Below are 25,160 nucleotides of genomic sequence, written 5' to 3'. Positions count from 1 at the left end.
AAAGTAAACTAAGACTTACGCAAGGCAAGCAAAATTTGAGAGCTGCTTCTCTGACAGCGAAGCTGGAATTCAATTTTTTTTTCTAGCCCTGAAAACAAGCAGCTAGTTTCCGATTATTTATGCATTTCAATGAAAAAGGTACTCGTACCCAACTTTGAGCCCAACCATGGTCGGTGTACATTTTGTTTTGCTTCTTCAATTTTTACAATTTTTTAATTTTTTTTTTTTTGGGGGGGGAAGCGTACAACACGTTACTCGAATACCACAGATCGAAGAAACAGTATGAACCAGAGAAGCAACGAAGAAGGATTCGCCTTGATACCAGATCCCGACGGACTTTTTGGATGAGGAGACAGAGTGGACCCGAGACTCGGGTCACGTGTTGGAACACGAACGAAGACCGAGTCGGTATCAGGCTTCTTGCAGGCACTTTTTGCTGTCGCCAGGTTGCGATGAATGAAAGGACATGCTACGGCAGCATTAGGACTCTGAATGAAGAAAGAGATTTAGTGAAATTAAACCCTGAGCTTTTTTAAAATCTTAAAACAAGCGAATTAACAATGAAATGATAAACACATTTTAAGAATTGGCACAACTTTGACTGGCAATAGACGGATCAAAACCAATAGCAATTGAACAATCACTCTTAACAAAATTTACAAGAGATTTAAGCAGTCTGTTTTCTCTCGAAAGTCAGCAGGGGTTATGAGAACTACTCAGCCATATCGTCCTTTTGCGTTCGCGATGGTTAAGCACTGGTCTAAGCGACCCTTAGAGAAAAAAAATCGGCAGCCAGCAGTCTCTAAACCCAGTAACGTCACCGCGAAAGTGACCAATCAGTTTCAAGAACTAGAGACTTGACAAAATCGACTCTGTTGTTGACTCTGTTGCTTTTCTCCAGACGTCAGTCACCAACAGCGGCCATTTTCATTTCCACAGGACAATTACAGATCAGATAAACCAGAATTATTGCTGCTCCTTAATTTAACTTTGTCGTTGTTGTTATCTGGATTTATTTCTAGCGTCTTCGATAAGCGTACATGATGTGTATATTACAAACGGTAATCGAAAAAAACCCTTACATGACCGAGTGGGATTGTTATGGGATCCTACCAGCTTGTGAAACTTGTTAACTCACACATAATTCAAGTATAGTTAAGTACCGATACATGGCTGCCGGGGAAACGTTTAACCGATCGTTAAATCAGTGAGAACAATTGCAGATGAATGCGTGAACGGTTGCCATAGATACCTTGTAATAATGTAAAGCACAGGGACTGTATGACACACTGCACAGACAGGGCACGCAGATTGGCGCAGACAGAGACCCTTCTTTGGTTATACCATCTGCGCATGACTTCTTTGAACACTGGAGAATAAAACAGAATCAATTCAATTCACTTGAAAGAGCACAAGGCATGTTCTTGAGGGAGAGCAAAAAGGATGTGGAAACCCTCTCCCTTATACAGTGATCTATTGGAAAGCATTCGAGTTATCTTCCCAAAAATAAGTCATGTTGTGTTCCACAAATCATTTGAAATATGGGAAATAGAGAAAAAAAATGCGTGTTTCTAGAGTGGTGTTCTAGGCAGTTTAAGCGAGCTAAAGAAATGGCGTCCCCATACAACGCTCTACAAATTTATGTGTAACACCTCTCCGAATAACGCGCGAATGAAAAACAGCACAGAACTAAATCTCAGCGAGGTTGTTTATATATCACTAATCTATTGTATCCCAGATTCTTGACTTTTTTATTGATTGGTTACGATTTTTATTGCTGTTGAAAAACAGCAATAGGCTAATTATCAAGTGAGCTACAACTCGTTATCTCTTTTTACGGGCGAAAGGAACTAAAAAAAGAACTTGAACGTGCTTTACATCGGGGCAGACTTCCAAAGCGAAATTCCTCTGTATTACTTACCGAGGTACATTTTATAGCGGAGTCCGGACAGTCTCCTCCATCAAGGACCACAAGGTACACATTAGTGTTCGGCACAGCCACCATAATATAGGAACCACATTTCAATGAACCTTGGACTTTACCACTGAAATAGAAAGGAATGAATAGGATAAGGAGTTAAACTAGTCGGGTCTCACCAAGTTCAAAAGTACTGATTATGAAGGTCAATAATTTACACTGTTATATGGCGGTAAGACTCCAAATTATGTTAGAAGTGAAGTTAGAAAAGAATATCAAACAGTAAAACGGTTTTTTTTATTTTTGGTAACGATGTGGGTCGTCCCGGTACATAAAGGCTTTGCAGACAGATTTCTTCAGCGTGCAGTAAAGTTCGGTTATTTGATACAAGTTTTTAATAAAGACCATTATTATAAGTAGTATTTCCACCGATATTTTGCAAAACAGTATGTAAGGTAGGAATAATTTTTTCCTAGTTTCCCAGTAAAATTAAAAAAGAAAACACCTACCTTGGTAGTGTATCCGTTATCTTGTAATTGGTGTACGTTTGGCCAAGCTGAAAGAAAACCAGACTATTTGATTAACATTCAAATAATAAACCTTAACTCAGCACTTAGCACTCATTCCCTCTCAGCCTAATAAAACATATCTTATTGTTAGGAGAAAGCAGATGTTGATATTCTTCGGTTTTCTCTCACTTTACAAATGTCTCCCTGCTGGTCGTGACATGCACTGATATTTACCTCCAAGTCGTTACAAGCCAAGCTGGTGGAGATGATTCCTTTCTTCATCAAGTCCAACAGTAACTCTGGATGTTTGTACGCCAAATGTACGCGTTCTTTCGCAGTTCTACAGTCAAAGAAAAGTTGCAAATTCCTCATATTCCATGTACGATTACTCTTTACTTGCCTAAGTGTAAGGAACTGTTTTCACCGGCTGGAAAAAAAAAATTGCTAACTCTCCGACCGCATACCTTTCTTTTCTTCTACGGGAAACAACAACTTTTACGATCATAGGAAGTCATTATTATTTTTACTGAGAAAAGTTTTGACGTTGAGTCAACGGGCTACCTCGAAATCTCATCGACAGGATGGTCGAAAATTACGTTCTGCGAAACGTTTTTAATGAACCTAACACGACCAAGCTTCAAATTAGCGTTTCTTTATCTAAGCATAAACGTCCATGGGTGTGAAAATTTTGAACCTCTCTTCGAGTTAGTTATTTGCTCTTTTTCAAGTCCAGATAAAGATTGCAAAAACTCACCTGGGACTGGACATAAACTGCTTACTGTAAACCACATAACCATTTGGATCGATCAACATACACGACACTAGAAACAGAAAACACAGTTCAAATAATCTTTTTTGAGTCTCAAAAACGCGGGGCTAGGTACTTCTATTCTCAGTTTGCAAGTTATGGCACCGTGAAAAAATTCCCTTTAGCTCCTCTTGTTTAGTTCACCAACACAACCATTAGGCCTTATTGAAGAGGCCACGTTCGATATATCAATATTCTAACACGACTCCAAGGCTTTCGGGATAAACTTTTATATTTAGTTTGTTTTCTTTGTATCCAATTGTCTTTTGAGAATTGAAAGACATGAGAAGCTTAAAAAGTTTGCAATTTTCACATGAAAGTCCCGGAGCCATGTTAAAATATTGATATACCGAGCGTGGCCTATTGTATCTCTCGTGACTGGTCAAACCCATCAACACATATGGGTTGGTTTCGCCCTAACGAGTATCATTATAACCCAATATAGATTAATTTGTATTGTAGATTTTTTCCTAACTATGAATAAAATAGGGTTCTATTTTCAGCACAGCATAATTCCTATGAAATCTTACCAGAGGTCTTTTTGCAAATAGGTCCACTATCGACGACTATTTCGTGGATCTTAATCATTTTAAAATCAATGCCCATCACGGCTCGAACCTTGAAAATAAAGCACGAAATACGTAAATGATCTTGTAACAGCAACCAAGCGAAAGGTTAAGGACGTTCGCGCTAATTGTGCCTGAGCATCCTTTCTGTGCACGCAAATTCACTCGCCACGTCATGAGTGAGAGCGCACGCTAAGTAATAAAATGAACAATGATAGGGCAGATGGCCATTGCTATAGCTTTGCCTGGAGTTAAAAAAAATCTCAAGATTTCTGTCCACGGGACATCGAATCCTGCCATCTTGCGGGTGCAAGGCGCGTGAAACTATGGCCGCTAAATACGAACTTTTTCTTTAAGGAACCTCACCAGTTGACTTCATTCACTTAATCCACTTAAACAATATTTGGCAGAGAACATTTCACTTCAAAGATCTAATTGCAATATTTTTGGGCTTATAGACACTGTGGCCTTATTCGCCCGATTTTTTCAGATTTAGGGTGTTCTTCCGGACATGTTCTCTCCAAAGCGAAGTCGGTGACCCCCCATTTTTTTTATATTTCTGACATAACTAACTCATGATCTTACAGTGGTGAAAGTCTCAGAAAAAAATCAATGTTGGAAAATATTCGCGCGAACCCCCTTAAATAAATGAGCAAAACAACAGCTTTGCACCTGCGTTATACATCTCGGTACATTTCTTAGATGTCTTCTGCGTAACAAAAGCGAACTAAACATGTAGAAGGGTGCTTACCCATAAAAATCGCTTGATATTGCAAAAAAATATGTTTACAAGGCTAAAAATGTTTAAAAATGGTTAAAAATATTACACAAAACGCTTTCGACATAATGTCATTTTCAGGGTAAGTCTCCTTTATAGACCACATGTGATCTATGAGTGTAGAACTGACCACATTTATAGACCACATGTGATCTATGAGTGTAGACCTAACCACTTGTTTTCTCACACGTGGTTTATAAAGGAGACTGTTCTTGCGGTGACAGGTACTGGGTGGGACCATAAGGAATGTGCAGGTGCGAATTAAGGAACATTCAAACACGTGCAATGACTGTGAACCTGCCCGTCACCTACGCGAGAACACTATGCTTTCTTTTAGACAGCGTATGCTCTGCACGGCCCAATCTTTTCACAAGCGAAGAATCCCAGAAGGCCTAATGATCCAGCAATAGCAACACAGCTTGAACAAATTCACTGTTACATGACGAAACTGTTCCCCTGATTGGGAATTACCTAACGGTTATAAATTAGACGAGTAGCAGACGACTTTTTTACCTTGAAGATTTAGACCTTTTTAAGCATTTTTAGTTTTGTAAATATTTTGTCAGAGGGTATTTTGTGTACTAGGGAAAGTTCTACCTCCTGTATTACTCACCATAGAATCACTGCTAATTGTTTGACTGGTAGTGACCACCACTCCAGCGCCCCCATTATCCTACACAGTAACAAGAAAAATTATATTATCAACAAGTAGGTTTTATTTTGATCTTACTTTTTGGTGTATCTCATTAGACAAGTCTGTTTGTGCCTTGGAAGATCTTAGTTTAAATTGTAAGCATTATTTACCAAGTAAGGAACTGAAAATGTCACTTTTCCTGGATAAGATTTGGCCGCGTAGTACCAAGGCCTAGTGGTTGGGTCATATCTGAGGAAGATAAAATTCGTAACAAAGAGTGAAATCTACAGAAAAGAAGTTACTAAGAGTTGCTATTTACACAACTGTTAAGCAGCCCTAACAATTCGCTGGCTGGCGGTACCTATTTGTATACTCCTGGGCGGAAAAGGGGCACTGGAAGAACACAACAACCAAACGTTTGACGCAAAAACCACTAGACTACCGCGCCTCCCACAGCTGGGGAGGAAAGGGCGATAATTTAACGTGCTTCAGACGACTTTTCATCTTGCAGAACATGTTTTATACTAAGACTGTAAACGACCATAAGCTTACAGGCAAGTGCGTAACGTGGGTCCAAAAAGGCAGAAACGGTTATCCATCGTTTCTAAGATCAGGGAGGCCGTTTTATACACAAATGAGGTCAAATTACTTGCGTCTGCGTGAAAAAATTTTCTGCTGACCTGTTATTGTAGGTTTGCCTGCCCGGATACTGTCTCATTGCTCCAGAGTTTGTAGCGATATACCGCCATGCTGCACTGCTACCAAGAACACGCATAGGATTCCTGTTCCAGCTGAAATAAAAGAAAACCTCAAAAACAAAAAAAAACAAAAAAAAAAAAACATACCAACAAACACCCCTATATGTTATATTAATGCTCAAGACTCGAAATTTCTCTAGACCCTAGTCGATCCCGACAGAGGTTGTGATATAGCTCTTCAGCGTATTTTATTTGAATGTAATTTCCACCAGGAATAAGGTGTTTCAAGAAACTGTAGCAAACCCAATGCATGTGTCGACCTTATAATCAGTAAATAGTGCTTTACCCGATTGGAATGCCCTGCCTATGGACATAAAAAAGCTTCCTTTTATTTCTGTTAGAATGTCGTTACTTGATAGGTTTAAATTTTAAAAGTAATTTTGCATTTTTACTCCATTTTTTATTAGTACTTGGATTTGATTGTGATTAGTTTTTAACTTTTTACTCTGTTTTACCTTAGGTACTTAGGACCTCCCTGAAAACCACGCAATGTGACGGGAGATTCCTCCATAGAGATTATTTAATATTTTAATAATAATAATAATTATTATTATTATTATTATTATTATTAAACCTGTTTATACAACAATTTGAAATACTAACGGCGCAATCATTTCATTTGTGTGAGTACTATTGTCAACAACTTTCATGTTCATACCACTTCTCTATTTCTCTGGTAAGGCGTATATCCACCAAAACACCTTTCTTCAGTGATGGTGTGGGCGGTTTGTCGGTTACGCCATCTACGTAATCAGATAGATGCTGCACAAACTCCAGCGTTTCCTGTAAAGCCAGAAAATGACATTTTATACAATGCCATCAAGAGGAGACTGGCACCCTCAAATTAAATGCTATTTCTCCTTTTTCTTCTCCACATTTTTTTTTACAGCTAGTAATATAGCGTCAAACTTACCGGCGTGTTCTCAAACATATATGGATCATTGAAACAACCAGAACTGAGGAAATAACTGAAGAGGGCAAGAAAGCAGACAAACAATCAGAAACAGACAGTAGTGCTTCATTGACATCCTGCAAGATGGGTATCAAACTCACCAATCAAAGCTCGTAAATAAAATATAACTGACAATTTAACTTGCAGCTAGCAAATGCATGGGAAAACGATTAAAGGACAGCTTAGACCAGTCATTGTAAAACCTCTATTTTATGAAACAAACGGTAAATTAAAGAAAGTACTTGTAAAGATTCCTTTCACAGTTCAAGCAAGGACGACAAAATAGCTAGGATGAGCATTGGTGATGTAACCTTGCTGTTAGGAAAATACTTCACCTTCCTTGGGGACGTTCTGATGGAGAACCGTGGGTTTCAACATAGCTAAAAACTAAGCGGTGCTAGCTCAAGAGTCCAACGAGTTCTTTTCTCAGAGCGTGTTGATATCCATTTGCAAAATGGTACGTAAGCATCCTTGACTGCATTAAGTTTATCACTACAAGCTGTGACTTAAAAGCACTTACTTTGAGCGAAAGAGCGTTGCGGGAAATGAAGTATTGCTTAGAAAAGCGATCGGTTTGTCCACAATGATTGAACCAACATCGAGATATTTGACAAAATCGTAGCGGTGATAGAGATCGGGCTGAGCGTATGGCTTGTGACTTACTATTTCCTAGAGAAACGCAAAGATTATGGCACGTAAGCTGTATTGTTAGAAAGAAAGAAAGGGCTGGGCGAGTACACAATACGTGACACGTCTCAAAACAACATTACATTGCCCGTCCACATTACTTCTATTGTTAGGTCTACCGTACACACTAATCCATCACGAAAACGGAGCTTTTCGAAAACGCTCTTCAAACCGGAGGAATTTGAAAACGCCAGCTCTTCGTGTATGTGCAGAAAACATTTGGAAAACGGGGCTTTTTGAAAACGATGACCTCAGGATAAACATGCGATTTCCCTGACCGAGTTTTTTCAAACACAAATCCAAAATGACTGGTGATTGTTGCGTTTTTAAATCCCTCAGGCGTAGTGTGGACGGAAAACATTTGATGCGTTTTCAGAGTAAAACCTCCGTTTTCAAATTCCTCCGGCGTAAAGTGGATGGGTCTTAAGAAAACAGAACTGCTTATTAAACAATGGGACTTGCAAAGTTTTCAGGTAATGCGTCTTAACTCGACAAATGTTTGTGTAAGTCGCGTCTAAAACCCAGTTGAGGATTTGGAATGCACAAATATAGCTAAGACTAAAGCAAATTTTCCTTCAAAACTGATTTCCGAAACAAAGTTTGATAGCCAGTTGTAGGCGGACTGGCTTTACCTTGGTGTCCAGTTCGTTTGACGCTACCACAATACACACAGCAAAGTTTGTGTTGTTTACAGGTTTCCAGGAGTAGGTAAAGTTGGCGGTCACACCACGATAACCTAAACAAATAGAATACGCAAAAACTGTATAAAAAAACGAAAATGTTGAGCAGAAACTAAACTAAAAAAGTCACAGAGGATAAAAGTTGTAAAACAGGTTAATGCAAAATTACAGCTATGACGGGATGGAAAGTCTACAAGATATGCAAGAGCCCGCTTAAACCTTTTGTGAAAAACGCCTTCAAATGCGGTGGACACGTAACCCTTAACACTGGAAAGAATTTTTTTGATTTACATATTTTCTCTCCCCTTACCGTGTTGGGTAGGTGGAGGGTTCAGCTAATAAAGAGAAGGGACTTGATTGAAATTTTAGAAGCGAGGGCTGCATTAAAGAAGGGGTGCTTGAAAAAGGTTTTACATTACAATAGATAGATTTTATCATATTCCAGGCAGTATTTAGCTCTTATTAACCGAGCTAAGTCGGTCTGTATGGGAGAATCTTGACCTCGGTCGTGTGTACAGACCTCACTGCGTTCGGTCTGTACACACGACCGAGGTCAAGATTCTCCCATACAGACCGACTTAGCTCGGTTAATAAGATGTTTATTATATGGCAAAGAAGAAAACTTTAATTCGTTTAATGCAACTGGTTTGCGGACATTTTGCTTGCAAACGGAGATGAGCTTAACTTAAACCTGCCGAAATTTGCTTGTCCTCTTTACTTTTTTCTGTCATCAGGCTTTTTGGCACTTCCATAAATGATTGAGAAGAAAATAAAAGAAAACGGTGAACATTTTTGTATTTGAGTTTGCTACTTTTTCAACACAAAATGAAACCGGTCAAGATGCCGGTCTAGATGGGAAAATCTAGACCGCGGTCAACATCGATTTCAGCCAATCAAATTCGTGAATTCGTTAGTTCCCAGTCCTTGTGAGACACAGCCATACAATAAATGGATAATAGTATCCAATCTTTTAGCAAATGACACCAGTTTGTTATGTACCGTTAAAGTTCGGGTCTCCTCGGGATAACACGCGCTCGGATCTCAATGTCTTGCTGCCAGTCTCCCTTCTCATCATAGAAGAAAGGATCACTGAAAATCCTGGAAACAAACCAAACAAGGTAAAAATAAATTAATTTGGGACATTTTAGGCCGGTGTAACTCCACAAGATCCACCATGATCCATTTTCAGTTATTTAGTTACCAGAGCAACAAGTCATAGCTTCTACTGCAGACGTATTCAAACGCTATTTTAAATAGCGTTTAAACACTTTCGTCATGACGCGAAAATAAAAATGCAAGTTTTAGTTTTCCAAAGACTGGACATGTTTGCTACCAAGTAAAAGAGTCGAATTTAACAGAAGCAACCTGGAGTGCCTTTTTCCTTGCCGAAAAAAGTGTGATCCTCCCCCGACGGCGAACAAAACAGGTTTGGCCCACCTCAACTAGTAAAAAAGTACTGATGACCCCCCTCCGAAGCCCCGGTCCAAGCTCCCCACCCCACCCCCCGCCTCGCCCCAAAAAACACGTACCTTCTCCCATAGGAAAACGCAACAACAATCTCTGAATCTTACCTGGGCTTGTTTCCAGGTCACTGATGATGATCACCACAGGCTCTTCCCGAATTGCCTCAGGCTCAGGGAGCTGGGGATGAACCAAGGTTCGACCATTGTCGGTTTCGATCACGAAAGTGTACGACAGTTCCCCAGGACCGAACGACTGCAATGAGAATTCTGTGTTCAATGATTTTACCCAAGATTTGTTTATAATACAGCAAAGCCACAAAGAAGCGACATCTTACCACTGTGTTCTGAAGAAGTTCACTCAACGCAATGTCGATACCAACAACACCAATCAGTGACTAACAAGACATGGGAAAAGGAAACAATTAACCAAGAGTTTTACTCCCAATATCAACGTAAATATTCTCGTTTGCGATCGATTTTTTAATTAACCGGGACATCTGTGGCTTTTGATCGTCTTTTGACTTGTAATACCTCATCCTTGCTGTAACAGGGAACTCCAAGAGTCACGTACATTCCTAATCTTTCAGCAAACTGTGGAGACGACAGCTACGGAGAAAGAAAGAAATTCATTACTTACATGACACATACGTCAGAGCTTCTTATCTACGCAGATAAGCTCCACTTGTCAAAAAGAAAAAAAAATAAAATTCTCGAGCGACTAAACGTCATAATTACCCAGGCAGTGAGGCCTGGATTTAAATTTCGGCTTTCTTTTTTTCCGCGTTCAGTCACACATCGCCGTCTGGTCTCTAAAGCGCATGCGCCACTTGTGGATGCGTACAGCACATGGAATTTACGGAGGTTGTCGTCAAGAAAAGTTAGCACGGATTCCATGATTTCTAGGGCGATGAAATCACATACAAACGAACACACCGTTCAAGGTAGACCAACACTAAAGGACGTTAAGCGTTTTCGGAACGGGTCGCTGCAAGCCCTACGAGAGATCAATTTACGAGCGAACATTTTGAGTGAATCATGAATCATGTTATACCAAAGGAGTCATCAACCGAGGCTATCAACTCTTCAACTTGATAAAAAGCATCTTCAGAAGCGTCTTCGTATTTTTAGACGTGATCGTGAACCAAGCAGAATCTCAGCACGAGCTCAAGAACGTCTGAGCAACAAGAGCAGAAGGGTTAGAGAATTTGTTTCCGAATTCATCTGTCCGAGTACACCTATGTAAAATGCTCTGCGAAACTTCGTAAAGTATAATAAAGATAAAATCTCGAACTAAACGATATTCTCTCGTTATTTGCTTGTAACAGAGTTATGTGTCTTAACAAAAGTGAAACTCATGTAGCGAATTATTGTACATTTAAGCTGAAAGAAACTAATGTACGTCAGTGACCCCAGCAAAACAATTCTTGGTTTGCACTGTCAAGCAATCCTGACGCAATAAAAAATTTATCCGAAAACCATTTAGTGGATAAAATCAAGAAATTGTGATGTTATTGGAGATTAATAAAGATGACACTCCTCGAATTTTTAGGTCTGTGCGTTTTCCCAAGCTCAGATATTCGTCGAAATATTTTGCACAAATTTACAGAGACCAGTATGGGACCGCCATGTTGGTGTACCTCCGCGGTACGCCTACATTGCGGCCGGAAAATATTGTAAACATCTGGAACTTACTTAGGCTATCTAGGCGACTGATTCTCTGTACTGAACAAAAAAGCATTTACAGAAGCACTTCTCCTAATACTTTAACTTCTAAATGGGCTAAACATCACGAGATAAGTATATGATTTCGACAACCGCGTTCGTAGGTCTGTGTCACGCATCACCATAACAATGAAATTCAAAATGTCTCGCTTGCTTGAGAAACGCAAATAACAACGACAAAGGTTAAGGAAAATAGACTGAAACGTTTATAGGTTGATATAAAGACCTTGACTCATTTCACACCCTAAACACTTGCAAACGAGTAATAAGCTATTAATCGATTCCAAGAAATGCAATCAAAAGCAGAATAGCTTAAGCACATCAGTTCGATTGAATTTCGTACAACTTCAAATGCAGAACATTTAGCTCAATTGCAATATAGCTATTGCTTCTCAGTATAACGACTGCCTGGGTACACGCAGCAAAGCGTCTTGTTCATTTATATTTCGTTTTTTTTTCTCTCTCTCTTTTTTACAGCTGCTTCCTAACTTACAATAGCTCATATTCATAAAACATTCATTTGTTTGAAAAGTAAAAGGGTTCGTGATTGCTAAATACGTTTTTGGCAACTTGTCTGTTTTGCAATGGATTATACACCAAAAAAAGAGGGGAGACATTAGTGATACTTTGAAAATTGCTGACTGATTCTTTGAAAAAAAACTACATTTTTCTACAGCAAACTTCTATTGTTGTAAACTATCTAGAACACTTGCCCGTGGTCCTTCGTCTTGTTTGTTGTTGCTGGGGATATTCTTGTAGAAGCGGCCCATCCTAAAGGCTAGCTCACGATAATCTGTTATACTCTAAAGCAAGGCAAAGACCATATAACACCGTGTCAGCTAGAAAGCTATAGAACAGAAGAAAGCTGAAAGAAAGAAATCCTTACCGATAATGTCCAGGATAGTCTGAGCTAAGATTGCAAGCCTTTCTTCTCTAAACTAGGCAATTTCTCGCCCTCCATGTACTGACGAGATTACGCATACATTAGCAAACTGCAAAAATCATTTCACGATCAGTTCCCCAGATTTATTGTTTCTAAATCAAAGTGAATGGTTAAGCATGGTCACACTCAGTCTAATCATGCAAAGCGCAACATTTTGCCATTTTACCTCAAACTTTCCATTGCTGGTGCGAGCCATTTCCTGCAGTCTATTAACAGAGCGTGTCTTCAGCTCTGAGGAATTGTTTGATTCTCCTAACAAGCTGTACGTGTAGACGCTGACTGTAGTGTTGCTTTGGGACAAAAGATCACTGATGTCTTCTGTGGAAACGTCCGTACTTCCAGCCAGGAAGATCAGCTGTGTTAACATACCAGAATCAAAATCAGATTGGCGAGAACAACACAATTCCAGTGAACAATTCAATTTGGGTTTATCGTCACCAACCTTCCGTGCGTCAGTGTCTACAAATTTCTCTTATATATCTTGTGATTTAAACCTCTTATGGAAAAGAAGGTACTAATGCTTTCAAAATAACTTGATTTTCGCTGTGTTGATAAACTAATAGGATGACGATGAATACATGTAACATAGTTACGTATTCCTGTGCAAGTCTTTTTCATTGCACCACGACAAATGTTTCTATAACATAGAAATCGTATATAAGTTTTTTTCTTAGCAAAGTACCTGTTAATATCCATTCTGAATTTTCATATTTTATGAATATATTGCTTCTTTGCACGACTTGAAAGTCATTCTTCACTAAATTATGTCATATGGTGTCGTGGTTACTACTTACGTGAGTGTCGCGGTTGTTCTGCATATCAGTGAGTAGTTTCAAAGCCATTGAGATCGCATTGTAATAGTTAGATGTTTTCGTGGAAGCAAGAGGCACATCCTGAACAAATCTAGACCAAGGATATAGAATAACGGTGGGTGAAATAATATTGTGGGGATTCCAATGATACTTAAAAATTGCAACCGTACCAGGTGTGTATACAAAAAAGAAACATCACCTTTTCAAGTCGAGTAGATTCTGGCCATTGGCCTGTACAAGCTGCGTATTAAAACAACTATTGTAAGTGTGATCTGACTCCCCACTGTGTGACATGCCCGGCAGAAGTGCTGATTCAGCAAAGGCGATCACCTGTTGAAACAGTCAATCAGTTTGCGATCAAGAGAAAACTTTGCCTGCCGCGGGAATTACTGTTGGTTTGAACAAGTTCTTAACGCGACGCAGTCATATACCATAAGCTCTTTTCTCGGACTCTACGAAGTAAATAAGGCCAGGGCACCACGTCGGAGAAATTTGAAAACGCAGCTTTATTTCTACAGTTAGGTCCACTGTCCACACTAATCCGTCACGAAAACGGAGCTTTTCGAAAACGCTCTTCAAACCGGTGAAATTTGAAAACGCAGCTTTATTTCTACAGTTAGGCCTACCGTCCACACTAATCCGCAACGAAACCGGAGCTTTCCGAAAGCGCTCTTCAAACCGGAGGAATTTGAAAAAGCCAGCTTTTCGTTTTGAAGGAAAACATTTTGAAAACAGAGCTTTTCGAAAACGATGACGTCACGATAATCACGTGATATCCCTGACCGAGGTTTCCTCAAACACAAATCCAAAATGACCGGTGATTGTTGCATTTTAAATTCCTCCAGCGTAGTGTGGACGGAAAACATTTGATGCGCTTTCAGTGTGAAACTTCCGTTTTTAAATTCCACTGGCGTAGTGTGGAAGGGGCCTGAATGGTAATGTTTAGGATCGCATGTAAATCAAACAATTAAACAAGTGGTTGACTTCCTTAATAATAAAATGGCGTAAACGCTTACATTAACAAAGTCTGTTGGCAGTAATCCCTTCAGGACGGGAGTGATGGCGGTTCTTGCAAATATAATTTTATTTTCTTCCTTCATGGAGTAGCTGATGTCAAATAATATGACTACATTCTTTGGACGCAGAATGGCTGCTATGTACCATGGCTGAAGTCGTTCATCTTTTGTTCCTGTTTTGACAAAGAGAAAGGAGAAGATTTTTATCACGAGTAGAATGGCTTTGCCCGTGCATTATAAATCTTTGTGCATTTCTTAGGAATTATCCCCTAAAACGCGCCGACGTGAAGTCGCAGAATTGCGTCACGAAGGAGATAAACTAAACTACAGGGAAAATTTTCCAAGTTAATCCAAAGGACTTAAACACCTTCTTTGCATTTCTACTCGGAAGTAGGAATAATCCTGACACAAATAACATCTATTGACCACTGAGCCATCGTACTAAAGGTCCCAGAATGACCAAAGAAAACCAGTATATGCGGTCAGGAGGCTAAAAAGATCATATCAATATTTCAACAAATAAATTTTTCGCGGATAGGCGAGAATTACACACAACACTTACAGAGCACTCGGAAATTTTTTTTAAAAATCATTTAATTAGGCTTTTGCAATTTTATGGCAGAAATAGAAAGGAGTTACGTACCACACTTGGATGAACTGACTAAAGCAGCAGGAAACTTTCGAAAGAATCCTGTTGCATCATCAGCAAAATATTGCCATTTGAGTTGACCCTGGAAGAAGAAATCAAAGTACGCTGAAACATTATTGATATATGGCAAATATCTTACTCTATTTATCTGACATAATACTGTCAATTCTTACGACGGTCTGACATCCGATCGGTACAAACGTAAGCAAGACTTCGCGCCAGTTTGTACAGCTCAGTCCTTCAATTTGACTATCCAAATATTTTATAAGATGAAAATCTTATAGAAATGATTTTACATACAATTGCAAGAAAAGGATCTATTCCGACAACAATCGGCTGCGATTGCATGACTAGATCAAAGTTTGCAATATAGAACGCCGACCATTTTACATCAGACGCTGGTCTGTTCTAGTATGATCAGGTTAACCTTTCTGGCTGATTTTGATGTTTCAGCAAGCCTAAAAGCCCGCTAAACAATCACGATTAACTCCTTTCATCGTAACTATCCTAGATGTAATACATCAAACACGAAAGACCGTGCTTGACCACATTTCACCGAGAACACCGAGAAGAGACTTGCAAACACGACTCACAGCGGAGTATTTTTGACGAACGTCGAGGTGTTTGAAAATGTGGTCAAACACTGTCTTGAGTGTTTGATATATCTTCTCAATCAAAACTAAAACTAAGGAGAAAACGGAGAAGTAAAATCGTAAAAATCTATGCTCATTCATATCAGATATCCAAACACCGTCACAATCATGATTTCCTTTGTTTAAACTTGATGAATTATTAATGAGTTTGAGAAGTGGGATTCTTGTACTAACTTGCTCCCCAAACATACTTCGGGCCACAGCAGTTTGCAGCGGGAAATGCACGATGGGATAACTGATTGATTTGTTAAAACAGAGCGCGCGGTCAAGAATTCTGATCACAAAGTTTTCTTTATGACATCATTTTTTTTCTTAGTATTCGTACTGCGTCGCGAAACAAGTTCACAGGTGGCACATAAACACAAGGGTTAAAGTGGCCTCAAAAGCATGAAACCGTCTTGGATTATGAGTGTTTTTAAAACTAACTTTTTTAGTAACATCGTCTGCTCCAGGTAATACAAGCGAGGCAGGTAGGTTTCGACAGTTCCTTGCGCCATTTCCGTTTATACGTAATGCATGTGATTTTAGGAAAGTTCAAAGCGTGCACTAATTTGCCGTTATTGAAGTAGTTTGTATATTATTCTCCATGTTGTACATGATTTTTAACAAATAAGTCGAAGAAACTAAAATAAGGTGCAAATCTTGATTCGCAAATACCAGGGTGAAATAAAAAGCATACCAAAGGCATTAATTCTTTCAAAAGTCACAGGAAACTTACGTCGTTCGTGTGTTCAAATGAAACGAATTAATTAAAACATAAACAGTGCTTTAGGAATGCGGGGGCGCGGTGGCCTCATGGTTAGTGCGCTCGTCTCCGGATCGAGCAGTCCCGGTTCTAGCCCTGGCCGGGGACATTGTGTTGTGTTCTTGGGCAAGACACAACTCTCGCAGTGCCTCTCTCCATCTAGGTGTATAAATAGGGTGTATAATGCTGGGTGGAATACCTTTTGTGACCGGGAATCAACATTTTCCATCATCTGTTTCTCCAGAGACCTGGTCCAGTCGTAAGCTGACACAAGCGCATCAGGCATCTGAAACCGGATTAAACAGGTTTAATTACAACACAACACTGATAACAGAAAAATAGCGGTGGTATGAATTAGTGCTTGGTGCCGGGACAAAAATAAAAGGCTACCTCTTTTATCTCACTTGGCCAAGACCAGCAGCTCTGAAAAATGAAAAGGGAACAATATATTAAATAATAATTATCGCTTATCCAAATTGATTGAGAAAAATAATTATCGCTTTTCCAAAGAAAACAGGCAGAAAACGGGAACTAGTCTAGTAAGTGTTCACAACTTGAATGGCAAGCTCGAAAGGGAAGGGAAGGTAATAAATTATAAGAGCCCGGTTATTCTTGTCAGCATTGCTTACAAAGGCTTAAAATGATACTCTGCGAGTGCTATCTTACTGAAACAGATGATGGAATTGCGGACTGAACTGTGCTAGAAAGTGAAAAATGCCTATCTTAAGTTTTCCTGACCGTTCATATTTTTTTCCTGTGGAGTTGACAGGGTTTTACAAACACATGTATAGAAAACTTTAAAGTTCTTGAAAAAGGCGACTACTGCGTCCTTGGGTAAAAGAAGCAGAACTTACAACGACCATATCTCTACGATTTTTGTATTTTTGACGTTCTCCTTCAAGGCCTTAGTTTTAGGTTCGATTAAGAAGATATGTCAAACACTCAAGACCGTGTTTGACCATATTTCCAAACACCGAGAACAGAGTTGAAAATACGATGCGCAGCGGAGTATTTTTGACGAACTTCAAGGTGTTTGGAAAAGTGGTCAAACACGGTCTTTCTTGCTTGATATAATTCTTTAAAAATTGCAGGAACTAGTGCATTAGTAATAGTAATTGGATCGAGTGGAGTACAATTCAGGGAGTAATCGCGCGAGTTATTTCAAAATCGGACGAGCGCGAAGCTCGAGGCCGATTTGAAATTACGAGCACGATTTCCTCCTGAATTGTACGACACGAGCTCCAATTACTAATTAATCGTATCATTAACAAATTTCGGAATTAAAAATGTCTTTTGAGAACTTCTTTTGAGCGAAAACGTCTGTGACGCTTTTCATAAGTTTTGAAAACTGCAGGAAGCAGTGCGAAAGAAGCCAGTAAAGCGTGCGTAATCGACGTGCGAATCACGTGGGTATCCAATTACAGGTATCCAATTACGAAAAGTTCAAACTGGATACCTGTAATTGGACACCCACGTGATCGCGCGCTGATTACGTGACAAATAGGCGCGCGGAGAACCAATCATGATCGAGAATTTTGTTATAGATAGATTAACTATAAAACGGCAGATAACAATTACCGATTTTGTGTTCACCCATCGTTGAAACTTGGTGGAGTACTTAGTTTCGCCATCGTAATGGCAGCACTGTTTTGGAGCAATCTCTTTCAGATTTGTTATCCTGGGTCGATTGGCAGTCTTGTATTCGTCATATCCTTTTTCAATCACATCCTTGAGTTTCATTCCAAGGCGTCTTTTCTCTTCAATCTGGCCGCTAATAAACATGGCTAACTTGTCCACCAAATCCGAAGGGTTAAGCCTGATGTTCTTTTTCACTGAAGTAGAAAGTATTAAACACATGCATGGAGTCTCGTTTACACTAGCGACAAAACGAGGTAACGGCGTAAATGACATAACGACATAATCGGTAATGTGAACATTGACATAAAGACATAAGGCAAAGGTCAGTTTTTTTCAGTATGTCGTTATGTTCCTGCTGTTATGTTGCTTTTATGTCATTATCTCAGGATGGCGGCACTGTGAACATAACGTTCTTCATATGTTGTTATGCCGCTACTGTCAACCAGGCCTAACCTGGCAATGTCGTTGGGTTAAAAAACTGTTGGCTTTCCAAGCTCTTCAGCCAATCTAAGAGTCCAGGTAAAGGTTTTTCATCGACCAAGCGTCAGGAAGACCAACATAAATATGTTAACAGGTACAAAGTAACATCAAGAATCGTTCTGAAAAACTAATTGATGTGTTCGTTGAAACCGGGAAGTTCTTTCGGGATTTTCCCGGCCGGGAGTTCCCTGCCTAAGGTGTCTCAGACAGTTTTACCTAGACCATCCCTTAATCGAATCGATATGAAAGTTACACCAGTCGTTGGAAATGGATCGAAGATTGCTATTATGTATTTTTCAAGGCAATCGATATTTTCATGGAAACGATAAAGAAAAAAAAAATGAAAATCGGTAAAACATGATAGTACATAGTGTAAAGTGCTCATGGTATTCTCAATATAAGCACAACCTTTTCCATTTCCCCAATAAAAATGAACGCTTACTTGAGTTATCGTAAATATTCTTCATCTCATTGACGCAAAGCTTGTCCACCATAAGATTATCGGCTGTGGCAGAAATCTTCTCCGCAGAATTGATGACGTCATCGCTGGAAATGTCATTCTTGACCAGGCAACTGCAGTTAGGGTTGACAATACTTCTCTTTGGGAGGCTGGGTGCGGTGTGCACGAGCTTGTTCTGGTAGATTTTGAATTTAGCTGTAGACGCGTCGAAGTCGAACACGTGCCAGTAACGTGAACAGTTCTTGATGTCATATCCAAATCTGTCTGAAAAGGAAACAAACAAACAAAAAAATAAATTGATGGCTTAGGATTGAGGGTCATATTTGATGGGCTTAAAAAGATGCTTTTAGGGTCACAGTCGACTCTCTTGCTCGTGCACCATTCAGACTCCGTACACACTACGCCGAAGGAATTTAAAAACGCAACAATCACATGTCATTTTGGATTTGTGTTTGAGGCAAACTCGATCAGGGAAATCACATGATTATCGTGACGTCATCGTTTTCGAAAAGCTCCGTTTTCAAAACGTTTTCGTCCACACGAAAACGAAAACCCGGCGTTTTCAAATTCCTCCGGTTTGAATAACGTCTTCGAAAAGCTCAATTTTCGTGACAGATTAGTGTGGACGGTAGGCCTGATCGTAGAAGTAAAGCTGCGTTTTCAAATTTCTTCGGCGTAATGTGGACGATGCCTCAGAAAACGCTTCCCCTGTCATCTTGAAGTGACGAGAGCAATATTTTAAAATTAATTCTACAATTCTTACTCTCACTGCATCCTGGTTGTTTGATATTGTATAACAGCCCGCCAGTGGAGGCTTGATATATCCTGACATTGGCCGATATCTTATCCCAGCAGACACCATTGGTATAGATATGCACGTAATAACCAAATGTTTCTGATTGCAGTCCTCTCATGGTGATTGTCTCTGGTCCGTACATGTCGGTGGCATCCACATCAAGATCAATTGTCTGCGATCCCTGCTGACACCTCTTACCATCAAAGAACACCTGTACATATTCAAAGATTGATGTACCATATCAAACACGAAAGCCCGTGTTTAACCACATTTCCAAACCTCGAGAAGAGAGTTGAAAATACGACGCGCAGCGGAGTATTTTTGACGATCTTCGAGGTGTTTGGAAATGTGATGAAACATCGCCTTGAGTGTCTGCTATATCTTCTCAATCAAAACTAAAGCTAAGGAGAAAATGGAGAATTAAAATCGTAAAAATCTATGCTACAATTAAGGTCAGATATCCAAGCACCATGACTTGATTTCCTTTGTTAAAACTTGATGAATGAGTTTGAGAAATTCTCTGCAATACAAATTGCAGTGTTTGCTCTACTTTATCGATTAAATTTGGTCTTCAGAATTATAATAAAACTTATCTCCACAAATTAAACAAGTTCTCACAAATTTTATGTGCTGTTGAAAATGTCCATATTCGGTTCAACTCTGATCGCAAAATCTCTTTTGAGTGAGTTGCCTGCAAACAGGCTCACCTAGAAAGAAAATAACGCACAGTAACAGACCAAGCCCCTGAAAATTGGGTTAAGTACACAAGCCACTACACAAGTTATAACCAACCATTTTCTCGCGTTCGATTTAGAGCAACTTCTCAACAGCAATAGTTGGAAAAACGTTTCATTATGAGCTACCAGGCAACTTCAACCGTTTCAACTGCCTTGGAGGCCAGTTGTAATATTTGTCAATGATTAACTGAACCAACAATAAAGCGGTTCTTATCCAAATAGAACGCAAAAAAACCCCAACTTATCCACGGTCGACTCCAGAAGTACAGGGCATAAAACTGTTCAACTTACCATCCCAGACTGGCAGTCTGGTTCATGAGGCCACGGGGTGATGAGATAAGAATCTAAATCCTTGGGCGACCTTCCCCACGTGAGGACGATCCGGTACATATCATCCGATCCCCGGAGGTAGAGCCGGGGGGAAATCACCATATCTTGTTGAATCATGGCGTGTCTGTCAGTGTTGGAAGCGATTGTCAGATCCTCGTTTAGCGTGTAATACCCGATCCGAGACGTTCGAACCTGGAAGATGGTGTTATCAGAAAAGTAAAAGTCAACAAAAGAACACAAACTTTAAAAAAAGACATATTGGTGTGTGCCAATTTGCACGACCCACGGGCATTTTTGCTTCTTCGGTGAAAATGGTGAGAAAACGTAGTTTTCCCGTCCGTTTTGTGGTGTGCGTTAGGGCTAGGTACGTGCCTTACAGACTTGGGGGACTATCCTGTCGCATTAGCCTACTCAAGATGTTTTTTTTTCGGAAAATAGGTCGTAAATTTTGCCAGCAAGTTCGGAGTAAACCTGGGTATAGTTTAAAGGGAAACCGAAGGAGCATATTTACGTCCATGTAGCCGTTTTCCCCCCTTTTTTATCGGGCGGTATTAAAATAAAAGCAGATTTGGCGCGATTCACTTCTGTAGATATGGGAACCACCAGCTCTGAAAATGCGGCGAAGGTTTTTTAATTTGGGGATGAAAAATGAAGTACATTGATCAGAAATGGGTCAGGATTTGGAAAACTGGTATGGGTGACGGATCCCCACCAAAACGTCTATGGAGCCTGGCACCTCTCGAGAGACAACGCGGTCTGGCTTAAGTCTTTTGCGCTTTCAACATCGCCAGAAATAAATAAAAGCAAGAATAAATAAATAAAATATGACCGTGAGCTTGTCATTTACCTGATAGTATCCTGGATGAACGTCTTCTATTATAGCAACGCCATACGAGTTGGTGAGACTTTTGGCTGTTCGTAGAAAGATACCAGCATTGGATAATAACAAGCACTCAGCACCGGGCACTGCAGCCCACTGAACTCCTTGAGTTGCGTCTTTAACCTTTTGGGGAAAAAATGATTTTGAAACTTGACAACATGAGACAAACATATTATTCCTATCATTACAATATAACTTTAAATGTCACTGTGTATGTAGTATCGTTTCCTGGCTATTCTGTACACAGTACTGCACTGCAATGCTCAGCACTGCACATCGGCATTTTAGTTTTTAGTACACTGCACTGCACTGTACTTTATCCCTTGCTTTTTAAACTACAGCCAATCGGGAAGCTAGAAAGCCGTTGTAAATACTGCAGTATCCCACGGGTTGTATTCTACGAGAGTTTTCCGGCGTTCATCCCGGTATCTATGTTTTTTGCACGCCTAATCGGCAGCGGGCACCAGGTATTTTTCATGCAGCTCAGTTCAGATTTGGCGAGACAACATTCAAACATGAATGACAGGCAAAATCATTTTCTCGAATTCCACTGTCAGTCTAGGATACAGGTTCTGAAAAACCTCACACTAGGGAGGAACAACTTTACGCAGATTAGTCAAATTCAGTCGGGTTTATTGTACTAGTCATGCTGATGGGAGAGAAATAAAACAGCTATGCGATGTTCTCTCGTGGCATATCGAGTAATATCCCACGCGCGACTGGATCTGTTTTCTTTTTATACACACTCGTTAACGGTCCATGTGTATACTAAAAGTTAAGCTACTCGGGGATATTGCAGGGTAAACCCGGCCTCTATAAACCATTGGCTAACGAGAGTACACTTGTGTTGCGATACCATGCGCGGGAAGCGATGTGATAGAATGTAAATTCATTGTGTCACTCTATTTGTACCGTTGGAATTCCTGCTGCATAATAAACTAAAATTACATAATGAACCAATTACTGTACAACAGTTTGCTGGGGTTGGTTAACAGAACGGTAGAGAAAGGCGGTGGATAAAAAAAGAACTTGCGAATCAAAACGCCATTTACTCTGACGATCTCTCCAATTGCACTGAAACGCTACGCGCAAAAGTTATCAGTCTCATTTCGAAGTTTCTTTTATAACGAGTCCTTCTAAGCTAAATGTCGACTCCTTGACTGCTTGTTTTTGAAGTATAACGGACTTGGTGCTCGTCAGTTGCCTAATGGTAGCTTTGACCGACAATGTAATTTTTTTTTTGCCCTTCAATGTTCACTGATTCACTCAACAGAAAAACGACAATCCTGGACAAGGACAAGGACACAAAAAAAATCCGTACAAAAAGAATATGTAAATATTGAATCATAAGCGTTTATAACGTTCAAGTTATTTTCAAAGGCCGCAGTTTAAGCGATGAAAACTTCCTATGCTCAAGAAACTGCTTTTAAACCTCGAAGTATTCTCATGGAGAAAAGTGGTTGTTTCTTCGAATTCCATCAATCAAAAAATGATCAACATCCCAACACAGTGAATTCGGAAAAACCGAACGTGATGAATGATTGTTTCTGTCCAACAAGATATTACCCTCGCTATTTTGATAGTTTGATTTATGAGCTCGATAGAACGCATAATAGGCTTTTGGAAGTTCGACAGTAACCTAAGTAACTTCAGTCTCTCGAGTGGAGTATAAAACAGAGTTGTTTTTCGTCAACAGATCAAGTAAAAAAATCGATTGATAATGGGACTATTTCATGTATCGCGTGTTGTTTCGAGCAATGTAAACAACGCTATACGGCAACAAGAAAAAGATCTAACAGCGAAAAGAAAAGAAAAGTGCGAATAACCGAGCCTGATGTAGTGGTTAAAAACGATTGAAAATGTCTGCGAATTGGCGCGCTATTACTGTACATTCGAACACCACGCAGAATGGAAAAAAACTTAACTACCTGGTCAACATGGTAGAGAAAGAACTTACCTGGCATTTGATAGAGATACTGAACACTTCGCAGAAATACACGACGAATATCAGAATGAACCAAATCTCGTATTTAAATATCATTCTTCGCATCTTCAAATAACTCGACAAAATCTAGTCACTATGGCGTCGAAGGAAAATTTGGTACGGCAATTTTTCGTCACAATCTTGATTAGCACACGTACTTAAACTGTTTTGCATTTTCATAACTCTAGAAACAATGGATACCGTCTTCCGATGATGGAGGTGTGAAAATTATGTTATCATGAACAATAACGATTACAATTTGCATAACGCTACCCAACTCTCATTCATACAAACTATTCATTTATAGCCGGTTGAAAACACAAAAGGCGCTGTTTCTAAAAAAAAGGAAATGCCAAATCCTCATGCACAATTGGAATTCTGAAAATGGTGAACTTTTTTCAAGCCACATTTTGCTGCTCTTTCCTGTTAAGCCCTACTAAACGAAAAGCAACCATTTCCCAACCGCAACCGTAATAAACATTGAGCTTGAAACAAAAACTCTCCTTACTTGTTCCTATACATTTCTTTGAATGTCAGTAATAAGATTTTCGTGATTCATCAAAACAACACTACTCTCGTTGATGGTTTTCTTATATTCTCATCACTTAACTGCACGTCTTTGCAATCAGCACACTGTGAGAATTCAATTTTCAATCATTTTTTGTAGGGCATTAGAGTTTCCGCCCTAAAGAGGCAAGGAGAAAAGAGCTATGTTTTAAAAATAAATGACATATGGTCATGCTTTCTTTTCTACATTTTTTGAGAACAAACAAAACAATGCCCTACGTACCATAGATTAGATAAGACCACACAATGGACCGCTTGATGAACCTTGTACCCTCATTACTGTCTGTCAGGGCATTAAAGATGATTTATTGAAAATTCTAGCCGAGCTTCTCACCAAAAGCGCGACCCCTTAGATCAAATTTTAACTTCTGCACCATCTTCAGGCTACAGAGATATTGCTTGTCTAATGCTTAGATAAGTTGCCCAATTTTCAGAAAACGAAATGTCTGATTTAAGCTCCCACACATAAGACAGCCAAAATTAAAGTGTGTGTGAAATAACGCTTCATATTGTTTGAAAGAAATTGCTTGTCGCCTGACTGAATAAGATTTAATACTTAATGAAGAGAGTGTTGTGTAGGGTCGGCGGTAAATAAGGAGATTAAATTAACGACTGTTCGAGATTTGGACAGATTAGGATAGCTAATATTTCGACTGTAAAAGGAATCGTAAGATTGGAGACGAAATGATCACCGATTTCAAAAAAGGGGGCACAAAATGCACTTGTGGGTTGAAATGTGCGAACATAGCGGCGAGAAACAGACTGATAGTCAAGAAGTCAGCTAGGAACTGTTGAACTGAATTAGACGTAGAATTCAATAGGATCATTTAAAATACTTCAGACAATCTTCAGACAATAAATATTGAACGTCAAACGGCTGCTGACGGTCGAGCGAAAAAAAAAAAAATACGAAAACCACGAAAACATGGAACAAGCTGAGGAACTGAAGGCATTAAATTTGCTAATAAATGATTTTTTCGGAGATGCATAGTCAA

The 25,160-nt window shown here is 39.5% G+C and overlaps 1 protein-coding gene across 1 annotated transcript; it reads right to left on the bottom strand.

The window, feature by feature from the left end:
• Window positions 1–234: 234 nt before the first annotated feature.
• LOC110054236 (VWFA and cache domain-containing protein 1-like) lies at window positions 235–21,785 on the bottom strand. The gene is made up of 31 exons (XM_020760591.2): window positions 21,582–21,785; window positions 20,696–20,926; window positions 19,635–19,878; window positions 18,854–19,135; window positions 17,872–18,125; window positions 16,684–16,716; window positions 16,493–16,579; window positions 14,890–14,977; window positions 14,247–14,419; window positions 13,430–13,560; window positions 13,213–13,321; window positions 12,585–12,773; window positions 12,189–12,278; window positions 10,285–10,359; window positions 10,089–10,148; window positions 9,862–10,006; window positions 9,290–9,388; window positions 8,243–8,346; window positions 7,444–7,592; window positions 6,885–6,939; window positions 6,630–6,754; window positions 5,894–6,004; window positions 5,384–5,462; window positions 5,193–5,252; window positions 3,766–3,853; window positions 3,182–3,248; window positions 2,662–2,767; window positions 2,428–2,474; window positions 1,922–2,045; window positions 1,253–1,369; window positions 235–488 (listed from the first exon to the last, which is right to left on the bottom strand). Exons 1-31 carry the CDS (start codon window positions 21,783–21,785, stop codon window positions 252–254), a joined length of 3,963 nt encoding a protein of 1,320 aa, XP_020616250.2. The 3' UTR covers window positions 235–251.
• Between the last annotated feature and the right edge of the window lie 3,375 nt (window positions 21,786–25,160).

The sequence above is a fragment of the Orbicella faveolata genome, unplaced genomic scaffold (genome assembly GCF_042242905.1).
Source record: "Orbicella faveolata isolate gen_17 unplaced genomic scaffold, um_ofav_v1 contig_1, whole genome shotgun sequence".
NCBI lineage: Eukaryota > Metazoa > Cnidaria > Anthozoa > Scleractinia > Merulinidae > Orbicella > Orbicella faveolata.
This window is presented reverse-complemented; position numbering and strand designations above follow the sequence as displayed.